Below are 12009 nucleotides of genomic sequence, written 5' to 3'. Positions count from 1 at the left end.
CTTGAATATCCATACAGAGAGTGTTTAGCATTTATCAACTTAATTAGAAAATGCAGGCTATGGCCAGGTAGCTCAGTTGATTAGAATGTCATTGATATGCCAAGGTTGCAGGCTCGATTCCTGGTCAGGGCACCTACAAGAAGCAACCAATGAGTGCATAAATAAGTGGAATAACAAATTGATGTTTCTTTCTCTCCCTACCCCTTTCCTCTCTCCCTTCCTCTCTCTAAAATCGAAAATTTTTTAATAAAAGAAAATTCTGAATTGAATCAACTGGTGATTATTCTACTTGATTCTTTAAATTAATAGTTACATATTAGTAGATTTAAGAGTAGTTAAACTGTGGGGGCAGATAAACTATTAATTTGCTGTTCTAATTATTCTTATGAGTTACTATCCAAATAATCTTTATATACTTTTATCATCTTGTACCCTAATTAATAATCAATAGTATAAATTCAAAAGTTTGCTGCTAGATTTTAAGGACGTCACTATGTTTTTCACCTTGTTTTTCATCACCCGGAACCTGGTACAAATTCAGTGCTTTCATTTTATTTTATGCTGCCTGTTGATTGTCCCTGCCGATCATGTTAATTCTCACTTTTTGCTTTTTGGGCGGCTGTTTCCCTTGCTTTACATGATACCTCCTTTTTCACCCAAGCTCGTATTTTCCTTCAGGCTGGTCTCAGCAGTGTAATATTATCAGTTGCACAAAAAGAAACTAAAATGCTTTAAATCAGCAATTTTCAACTTTTTTCACATGTAAACTAATTACTAAAAGTCTGCAGCACACTGAAAAATATATTACATTTTTTGTGGATCTGACCAAAAAAATAGATATAATTTTGATTCATTCACAGTGGACGGCTGTTTTTGTGTTTAGCTGTTGTCATTTTTTTTATTTGACAGTCTAAGGGAAAAGAGGTCAGTTCCCTTGGCTAAATAGTCCGTTATTATATTTTTTCTTTTTATAATCATGATGACTTATCGAGGTCTTCTTAACATCAGAAGCTATAAAATCTATAGAAAGGCTGGAAATCAGAAGCTGTAAAAGAGATGATATGTCATTTTTTAAGTTCTTTTAAAAAAATTGAATTTATTGGGGTGACATTAGTTAATAAAATTATATAGGTTCAGGTGTACAGTTCTATAATACATCATCTGTATATTATACTGTGTATCCACCACCCAGTGTATTGCTTATTTTAAAAATTCTGTGGCATACCAGCTGCTTCAAATGATTGATTTCTTATGTTTTTCAGCAAGTTGTCCATCTTAACTTAGCAGAAGATTGTATGAAAAAATTCAGACCTAATATAGAAAAGCTCTGCAAAACTGAACAGGTACGTTCAGTCAGAAATACCTATGTTCATAGTAGATTTCCTGAGTGAACTTTCTGAAGTAAAACCTAACTTTGCTCAATACTATGTATTCAGAGTCACAGAACCGCTCTTAGAAGGGGAATCACTAGCCATATTTAATACATCATTGCCCACTGATATTAACAAGTAGCTATACAGCCTCATAGTAAGCAAGTCCCTCCTAACTGGTGATGATGCATTTTTGGTTAAATGGGGTGATTTGAGTGTTTGGTGCATCGTTTCGGTAGCACTGTTGGCAGGCATTCCTCAGGGGCGTAGCGTCGAACGCAGTGCCCTGCAGCGCACTGCACAGGCTCCTATAACTTGTCTGAGAGGCTCCTCTGGGTGTGAGGCTCTTAGGTCAGCACTGACTGATAGGAATAGAATGCAAGTCACACATCATTTTAAATAGCCCAGGAGTCATGTTAAGAAGGTAAAAAAACCAACCAAGTGTAGTTAAGTTTAATAATATATTTGACTTGACCCAATCAGTACATCCAAAATGTTATCATTTCAACATGTAATTAATATAAAAAATTTATTAGTGAAACATTTTACACTTTTTCTCATACCAAGCCTTTAGAATCTGGTGTAGCACATCTTAATTCAGCCTGGCCACGTTTCAGGTACTCGCTAGCCACATGTGGTCATGGCTGCCCTGTTCACATAGGTGTATAGTGGTGGTTTCCTTTTTCTCTGAGTTATTTTTTGACTTTTTACGTTTTTTACCATTATAGTTTACAAGTGATACCTACATGTTCCTGTGAAATGCCATTAATATTCCATTAAATTTGACAAGATTTTATAAATAGATGTTTTAACTGAAAATGAATTCAGGTTATGGACACTGACTGTGTCATTTTCAATAAGGACCTGGCACTTGGAACTGATGCAGAAGGACAGAAGGTGAAAGATTACATGCGAGTGCTTCTCCCAGTTCTCCTCAACAAAAGCCACGACAATTATGATAAAATACGGGCAATCCTGCTCTATATCTTCAGCAATAATGGTAATGGAGACTTTGTTCATTCTCATGACTGTGTTAGAGTCCTCAGCTCAAAGCTCACGCTACGTTAACTGGTTTACTGAAGATCATAAGAGAGTGTTAGAAAATTCAAAGGTAGTAGCTAAAGTTGGTTAAAATAAATAGAAGGAAAAATGAAATTGGGAGAAGACTGAAGGGTATGTAATTTAAGTGTTTGCTTTTTGTTTAAAAAAGCATTATTCATGGGTATTACCTAAAACCTGGAAATGATTATGGTAGCAACTATATGATTCATATTTTTACTCATCTCAGGAACTACAGAAGAAAATTTGGACAGGTTGATCCAGAATGTCAAGATAGAAACTGAGAGTGACATGATTCGTAACTGGAGTTACCTGGGTGTTCCCATCGTCCCCCCGGTGAGAAAGCTCACATTCTGCGGGTACTTGTGTGTGTGCCTGTATGGCTGTTGGCATTAACATATATATATATAAAAAGAGGGGAAGGGAGGGAGAGAAACATCAATGTGTGGTTGCCTCTCACACGCCCCCTCCTGGGGACCTGGCCTGCAACCCAGGCATGTGCCCTGACTGGGAATCGAACTGGTGACTCTTTGGTTTGCAGTCCAGCACTCAATCCACTGAGCCATACCAGCCAGGGCCTGAATTTATATTTTGTGGCTTCTGTTGCAATTTTCTATTTTATGCTTTTCACTTTATGATTCCTTTATAGCAGATTTTGAAAGAACTTTATTTAGAATCTCCTTCCAATCAAGTTTTATAGCACTTTCAAGTAAACATATTTTCTGATACTATTATAAATTTTATCATTAAAAAAATACTGTGAGGTTGTATGTCCGCACCTACACAGATTATTTGAGTAGGCACTTCCAGTCTTAGTTTTAAGTAAATACAACATAGTGTTTGCTGTCAATTAAATATCTTTGTTAGAAAATTTAATAAAAATATCACTAAATAGAGTATTGGTTTTTAAATTTTTTCCTTTAACTATATTAGTCCTCACAAGGCAAACCATTGCGAAGGGATCGGTCTTCAGAGGAAACTTTTCAGCTCTCTCGATGGACACCTTATATCAAAGATGTTTTGGAGGTAAAATTCATTACATTCTACTAATACCCTGAGTGCCCATCTGTAGAGTCTTCTAAACTGTCTGTAAGTTTATCTGTCTGTCTGAGTGTATCTCCGGGCAGGGCAGGAATTCTCTGCAGTCCTGGGAGGCTTCTTAAGAGAAGGCTGGACCTGGGGTCACAGGAGGACAAACACACACCACTGACTGCCTCCAAATAAATAAATAAGTAAAAATAAGCACACGCATTTTTAAGGGAAAAAACTGCTGCTGTTTTAAATAACTATATGTAGCAGAAATACAAATAATTTTTTGAGTGAAAGTTCAAAACAAAACATTTGTACATGACCACTATTAGAAAGTGTTAGACTCCAATATTTATGATTAAAATGTAAACCTATTGTTTGCCATTATATTCAATGCATGGTTTATGCTTTTAGAATTGTTCGCTTTTAGAAAATATTCAGATATAGGAAATTAGAAAATAAACTAATAAAAATTATACTATGAACTTGGTCAAATCATGACATTGACTCTTGTCATAATTATGTAGCTCTTTATTTCAAATTTCCTTTGACTTAAACTGCAATTTGTACTTTCCTGGGATTTATTTGGGTACAATTTATTACTATGATTTTTCTGTTTTGCTTGGCTAATTTTATGTCACTCACACATGCTTAATTATAGATGAAAAGTTGAAAGAATTGAGACTATTTTCTGTAGCATAGATTTTTTTTCCCTTATAACAAAGATGTAGAACTAACTAGTTTTATTGTGGTTTTTTGGCTTGTATTTTTAAAGCAAGAATTGACATTCTCAAACCCTTTAACAAAGATTTGCATGTCAAACTCAAAAAATCCACTTTTGGCTCAGTCGCAATCTAAGACCTTCAGGACTTCTCCTGAAGCCTGGTTTCTTCACTTGCTGCAATCTTACTGAAGTATTCTTAGACTACTGAGTTCCTTGTGGCCATTCATTAATGCCATTTGTACAACCACGCTGTAAAGCAGTGGTCCCCAACCTTTTTTGATCATGCACACTTAACTATAAAATGAACATGAGCCCACAGCATGACTATTTATAAAGTATATGTTACTGTACTAATAAAACATAATCTACGTATACAGTATATCCATATACATGAGTATATCATAGAATGTATCCCTACAATTTCTGTCAGCCAAATTACCCATTTGGGTGGTCTTGTGTGCCCCTGGGCCAGCATGTACCTCTTGTTGCAGAGTCATTGCTCTGAAGGTCAAGGCCTGGGCTCCTGGTACCTGAGAGGAACATCAGGACTCAGGCAGTAGTTAGAAATGCCTAGCACTCGCAACACAGAGATCCTGATGAGATGTCTGGAATCCTCACACTAATGTGGGGTCCTTCCCAAAGAAGAAATGCAGGTATCCCCCCAAGTACCTGTTTAAAAGTTAGTCACTGTGTCAATTTTTGAAACAAGATTTGTGAGGTTCAAAGAAAGGGCTAACCTTATTTTATTAAATATTCATATATTCTTACATTCCTTAATTGAAATACAGATTTTGAGATTTATGTAAAACAAGTAAATAAAAATATCTTAGAATTTACATTTTCTTGATAGTGTGAATAACTCTTTCCTGCCCTAGGATGCCATTGAAAATAGATTAGACTCAAAGGAATGGCCGTATTGTTCACAGTGTCCAGCAGTGTGGAATGGCTCAGGAGCTGTAAGGTAAAACCTGTAACTCAGAGGCAGTGAGTAACATTTTGGTATGATACTGCAGACTAATTAAAATGGCACACAGGTGTTCTTTGTAATGGCAGCTCTGCTTGAAGCATATCAAAAACTTACGAGGCACTTTCTCTTTAACTTGTTATAAACAAGCGCAGGAAAGCAATGTGAAAATGTCCAGCAAAAAGTCTCCAGCATGAAACTTTGTAAACCACTTTTGTTCAAACAGTCGCAGCACCTTCTCCACACATTGCACGTCATTTTTTGTGTTTCAGTTGTGTTTTTACCTTTCTTGAAATAATAAAGCATAATATGCTGAAAATGTTGTGTATTTTTCTTCCATCTTCAGTATTAAAGTGGCTACACAAAAATTTACCAATATTGATGTTTTTTAAAAATCCACGCTGATATGGCAGTGCACACTGAGAAGACTTAATTTAAGATCTACCCTCTTAGTGAATTTCAAGTATACAATTTTTAAAGAATATTTTATTTATTTATTTTAGAGAGGGGAAGGGAGGAAAAAAGAGAGGGAGAGAAACAGCAATGTGTGGTTGCCTCTTGTGTGCCCTCTGCTGGGGACCTGCCCTGCAATCCAGGCATGTGCCCTGGCTGGGAATCAAACCGGCAACTCTTTGCTTCATAGTCCAGGCTCTCAATCCACTGAGCCACACCAGCCAGGGCAGGAAACAGTTTTGTTAACTAGTTACCATGCAGTACATTAGATCTCTAGAACAGTCTAGAGATCTTCTAGAACATTCTTCTTGCATAACTGAAACTTGGTGCTCTTTGACCAACATCACCTCATCTCCCCCTCTTCTCAACTGCTGGAAAGAGGGAGAGAGACATTGATGTGGGAGGAAAACATCACTTGGTTGCCTCTCGTATGCACCCTGACCAGGGACAGAACCTGCAACCTTTCAGTTAACAGGATGACACTCCAACCAATTGAGCCACCCTGGCTAGGACCACATCACATTTCTTTATCCATTTGTCTGTGGAGGAACACTGAAATGGTTTTCATATCTTGGCTGTTGTGCATAATGCTGCAGTGAGCATGGGAATGCAGATGTCTTCAGTGTCTCCTACTGCGGGGTTCCAGCAGGGGGCGTGCCAGCACCACGGCAGCTCCAAATTGTTACCTGCAACCTCCCCCCCCTCCCCTGCCGTATCTTTATTTTTTCAGTGCTACTGCCTGCATTTCTTTAACTTCAAGAAGTCATAGACTTTTCAGGTATATTATTTCTTCATGTGCAATAAGAGATAGTGTTAGCTCTATTTTATAGGTAAAGATGCTGAATGATTTGTCGAAACTACCAGATCAAAATTAAACTTGAAGCGGGTTGTCCTGTGTAATTCTTGGTGCCCAGTCCTCTCATAATTATTTCCTTAAAATCAGTGTAACAGTGCCAGCTTTGAATTCGCTCTAGTTAGGCTGTTTGAAAAGTCTATAAACAGTAAGGCTTTGGAAGGTTTTGTAATATGTTTGTGTTTTTTTACTTTTTAAGTGCTCGCCAGAAACCCAGAGCTAATTATTTAGAGGACCGAAAAAATGGGTCAAAGCTGATTGTTTTTGTCATCGGAGGAATTACATACTCTGAAATGCGTTGTGCTTATGAAGTCTCTCAAGCACATAAGTCCTGTGAAGTTATTATTGGTAAGACTTGTTCTATTTCTTTAAACAAACTCAATGAAAAAAAAACAACACACAAAACCCTAAAACTTGTATTTTACATTTAGAACTAAATTGTTGAAAGCAAAACAACTTGTTTTAGTCATAATGTGTTTTATCTGATTTACTGGAGTTTTCTTGATTGTTTGATAATATTTTTTAAAAATCCTGTGTTTGAGAGAATGAGTTTCAAAATATTACATTCCTTTTTAAAATTTTTTTGTTTATCTTTAGAGGGTAAGGGGAAGAGAGAGGGAGAGAAATATCAATGTGTGTTTGACTCTTGCGCGTCCCCTGCCGGGAACTGGCCTGCAACCCAGGCATGTGCACTGACTGGGATTCAAACCAAGATCCTTTAGTTTGCAGGCCCGTGCTCAATCCACTAAGCTACACCAGCCAGGGCTCAAAATATTATATTCTTTAAATATTATTACATATGTACTTTAAAATGTTATGTTCCATACTTTTTTGCTGTCATTATTAAGTATTTTGAGACGTTTCTACAGAAATATTTTGAATTATGTTGTGAATGTGCACCTGACGTTGTCAAGGCCTGTATGTGGCATTTAGTTTTTCCAGTTTCAGTCAAAGCCACTGATTGGTAAGCTGTCCCGACTCAGGCCTCAGCACTCAGCACTCAGCACTGCTTGATGGCTCTCTGCAATGGAGCTGTGACTGTTCTGTGTGAGGGTGGAGTAGCCTTCAGTTTTGCTTTTCAGTTATCAGTACATAGTGCAATGGAGGCACAGCACCAGGAGGGGGCAGTGTTTATGACAGTTTAGTGAGCATGCTCAGTGAAGAGGAAGCTTGAAATGCTGCAGTGTAGGCAGATTTCAGTGTCTTACAGGAATTTTGTTAAATTGCCCCATGCTTCTAAACTTTGCATATTGGAGGGACAGGAGAATACAGTTAGCCAAGGAAAATCAACGTAACTGCTGACCTCTGAGAATTTATCTTTTTCCTTACCAGGTTCTACACATATTTTAACACCCAAAAAGCTGTTGGATGACATAAAGATGCTGAATAAATCCAAGGATAAAGTCTCCATTATTAAGGATGAATAGTATTTGTGGGCAGTGGCGGTTCTTACTAATACTTTCAACTAAACTCCAATTTGAACAGTGTAAATATTTTACAGAATAATGACTTTTCAAATACATTTCCTAAAGAACTGCTTCTGATTACCTATAACTGGATTTGCCACTTTTAATAATTTAAGTATTGTTAATACTTTGCAGATGATAAGAACTATTAAAATGCTTTTAAAAGGAAATTTTTTCACCTTTGGAACAAAATATAAGAGTTGTGGGTAATTGTTCACAGCCGTCTGTGTACATACTAATTACTTATTACTTGTTTTATGTTGAAATACAGTCTTTGGAAAAGAATGATTTTAAATGAGAAGGTTATAAAATTAAAAACTGTAAATGTGTATGTATGATAGATTTTTCTATAGATGCACTTTTTTCCAACTGAAATTGATAGTTTCTTTTATGTGTAAAATAATCATAAAATTAGAATGATTTCACAGTATATACTGTCTTGATAGATACTTCTAAAGAACACAATTTTATATAACTTTGAGTTCATATATGTTTAAATTTGAAAGACAAAAATAATCATGAACATTCTAAGAGAAAATAAATACATAGTTATAAAAATTATCTTTGGTTTTTGGAGGGTATATATAGGGGAAGTTAGGAAGTTTAAAACTCCTAAGCTGGGAAGCTGGAAAGAAGAAAAAGAATGCACCATCATCTTCCCACCAAGATAACCCATTGACTTTTTAAAAAGTAACATAATATATGTGTAAGGTTGGATAATACTGTCACATACTGCTTGACAACAGGGGTACATTCTGAGACATGCGTCATTAGGAAAGTTTGTCCTTGTGCGGACATCATCGAGTACACTTACGCCTGGGTAGTACAGCCCGCTGCACACCGGGGCTGCGTGGTGCAGGCTGCTGCTCGCAGGCTGCCAGCCGGTCCAGCACGTTACTGCACAAAACAACACGAGATTCGGTCAGGCACGAGAGAAAGTGATCCAGTCGAGAAACAGTAAACACGGGACGTACGGGGCTGCTCCTGGCGTAACACAACATACTGTGTTTTACAGAACGCTTTTTTATAAGTAACAGGAGTACACTCTAAAACAACAGTAGCCCTGGCCAGATAGCTCAGTGGGTTAGAGCGTCATCCCAATCCACCAAGGTTGCGGGTTTGATCTCCAGTTGGGCACATAGAGAAAGCAACCTGCAAATGCATAAATAAAGGAGCAATAGCAATAAACTGATGTTGCTAGCTCTCTTTAAAAAAATAAAAAATTTTAGCAGTAAAAAGTATAGTAAATACAGAAAATAACAGTCGTTTATTACCAATTACTGTGTACTGTACATAGTTTTATGTGCAGTACTTTTATACAGGTGGCAGTGCAGTAGGTTTGTTACACCAGCAGCACCACAAACAAGTGGGCCGTGTGCTGCACTGTGACGTGGTGGCTGTAGTGTCCTGGGTGATCGTGGTTTATCGGCTCCAGTATAATCTCATGGGAGTACTGTCGTTTGTGTAGCTCGTTTTTGACCAAAACATCATCATGCAGCCCATGACCGTGTAAGGATGTGTCTGTAGGTTACACAAATGGAATGTGTGTGAATACGTATGAAGGACATGTTACACAAAGGGAACATCTTCATTTTAAATCTGCCCTTGTATCTGGCCTTAGTGTTCTGTCATATGATGGGCCATAATTTTTTTAATCCTTACCTGAGGACATTTTTTCATTGCTTTTAGGGAGAGAGGAAGGGAGAGTGGGGAGAGAAAGAGGGAGAGAAACACTGATATGAGAGAGAAATATCAGTCAGTTGCCTTCTGGTACACATCCCACTGGGGTTCAAACCCACAACCTGGGTGTGTGCTGTGACTGGGAATCAAACCTGCGACCTTTTGGTCTATGGGGTGATGCTCTAAACAACTGAGCCACACCAGCCAGGGCTGGAACATAATTTTATATATTACTTGTCTTATGAGATTTGACTTTACAAATAATGCACCGTTTGGGTACATACTTTGCAAACTTCCACAAATATATCTACAATATAAATTTCTAGCAGTGACATAGCCGGTCATAGTATTTCCAGTACCAATAAATATACCATTTTTAATTTTTATGTAGATAAATCCATCACTTTTCCTTTGTTGGCTTTTGAATTTTATGTTATACATTAGATTTGCCTTTTGCACCCAAGGTTATCAAATCACCCATTGTTTCTTCTAGAACATTTTGATACTTATTTTATTTTTTACAGGTAACTCATTCATCTGGAAATGATTTTAGTATGAGAATAGATGCTAGATAGTGTCTCTTAGCATTTGGCACTGTGTCCCGTGCCTCTCCATCCCGTGCCACAGGGATGAAAGGCTAACAAGGAAGTTTTGCAGACTCAAAGGTAAGTAGGGTTCTGAACAGATTAGATTCCACCAGTAACTTGCACTTGGTCAAGATCTGGGCAACGAGAGACTGAGGCCATGCACCCTGGCTGTGCCAGGGGACAGGAGCTGTTTGTAGCAGCCAGACTCTGCGCTATACTGTGTGTCACCTGCTGTGTGGTTATGAGGCAGTGCTGGTGGCAGCGTCGCTACCTTTCTGTGCCCTGGGTCACAGTTGATGAGACCGCCTTGAGTCTGAAAGTGTGGTGACCTGAGTTTCTGTTCCTGCAGCTTTTCCCTATTTTTTTTGAGGACCTACTTTTCTGTATGAAATCCCTTGCTGCTTGAAGTAACCTGGAAAAATTTGTTCCCCCAGTGAACCCTGACCGACACGGTGTTTACCAGGGATCCAGCTTGCTTGCTTTCTGGACAGCCAGATATTGCACCAAATTTTACTGGGTTTCCCCTCTTTCCCCTGCTAATCTGAAACACCACCTTTACTGTAGACTAAATTTTTATTTGTATTTTTGGTCTATTCCTGAATTCTCTTCTATTGATTTTAGTTTATATTTCTTTTTTCCTATTCAAATTCATCTTATGTTTTAATGTAAGATGGATGTAATCTCTCCTCTACCCTCGGTTAAATTACTGTTATTTTTTCAGAAAATTTCTGGCTACTACATTTTTCTAAATGAACTTTAGTGTCATTTTCTTAATACCAAAAGTTACTTTGGTGTTTTCATTAGGTTTGCAGTAAATTTATACGTTAACTTAGGGTAACTATTAAAACTTGATATTCAGGAATGTGGGATATCCTTTCACTTAACTTTATGGCTTTCAGAATAATTTTCTTCAATATAGGTACTACATGTTGCCATAATATCTTATTATTCATGGTTCCATATGAATTGGGTCTTCTATTATTTTCAAACAGATTTTTTTATAAAAAAGTTTTTGCTTTTGATCTATAAATTTCATAACTTGCTATTTTACTAAGTAATGATAGTGAAACAATAATATGCAAATGTTTTCTTTGTGCTCTGTGTGTGCTAGGCAGCATTTTTAAGTGCTTGGATTACCTCATTTAGTCTTTTCACCTAATTCTATGAGGAAAGGTACTGCTATCATCTCTACTTTAAAGCTGAAGAAACTAAGGCACAAAGTTTTATAATGTAACCCGGATGTGTATGTGGGGCGGAAGGCTAGACATTAACAAACAGCTCCCTCTGCAGATTGAGCGTGAGAGCATTAAGTACATTGCCAGTGTGAGAGGGTTAGTTTTTGCTGTCTGCATTTTATCTTGTATCCCTTGGTAACTATGTGTCTGGGGTTAGATTACCTGTGGGACAGAGATTTAGACCAATCGAATGCCCTGTGGCTAGTGGAACTACCGGTGTGATGACAGCAAACATTGAGCCAGTCACTTAACACCTCAGTGATCACTTCACCCTTTCGCAGTGATGTGAGATCCTTTTGAGGCCTAAATCTGTATCGCTTGTGTATTTTCGGCTTGGAATTAGAGGCACTTTGTTTTCCAAATCTGTTACTGAAGACATAAGAAATCATCTCACAGAAATTCCTTAGTATAAGCTGATCTCTCACCCCCAGAACAGCATTTACAGATGCTGCTATCAGGACCCTGGGAAAAACTGCTGTGCAGCTAACCGGAACCACGTGTGTGCTGTCTGTGATGCACAGTGTCAATTCCTGTTGAAGTGTGCTTGGCCTGTCAGGTGTGGTGAGTTCACATTGCTCAGCTGCATGCC

General features: G+C 37.7%; 1 protein-coding gene across 2 annotated transcripts in view; it reads left to right on the top strand.

Moving 5' to 3' along the window:
- The window catches only part of STXBP3 (syntaxin binding protein 3), a 36463-nt gene extending 28205 nt beyond the window's left edge, over positions 1–8258 (top strand). For both annotated transcript variants that reach the window (XM_037152432.2, XM_053655906.1), the window contains exons 13-19: positions 1263–1343; positions 2232–2370; positions 2659–2765; positions 3363–3455; positions 5058–5143; positions 6652–6800; positions 7785–8258. In XM_037152432.2, coding sequence (XP_037008327.2) covers positions 1263–1343; positions 2232–2370; positions 2659–2765; positions 3363–3455; positions 5058–5143; positions 6652–6800; positions 7785–7879 — 750 coding nt within the window. In that variant the 3' untranslated portion in view covers positions 7880–8258. The remainder of the gene's footprint in view (positions 1–1262; positions 1344–2231; positions 2371–2658; positions 2766–3362; positions 3456–5057; positions 5144–6651; positions 6801–7784) is intronic.
- Positions 8259–12009: the final 3751 nt, after the last annotated feature.

Source organism: Artibeus jamaicensis, unplaced genomic scaffold (genome assembly GCF_021234435.1).
Source record: "Artibeus jamaicensis isolate MK-2021 breed Jamaican fruit bat unplaced genomic scaffold, CSHL_Jam_final scaffold_1689, whole genome shotgun sequence".
Lineage (NCBI taxonomy): Eukaryota > Metazoa > Chordata > Mammalia > Chiroptera > Phyllostomidae > Artibeus > Artibeus jamaicensis.
Note: the sequence above shows the minus strand (reverse complement) of the source record. Positions and strands in the feature narration are given on the sequence as shown.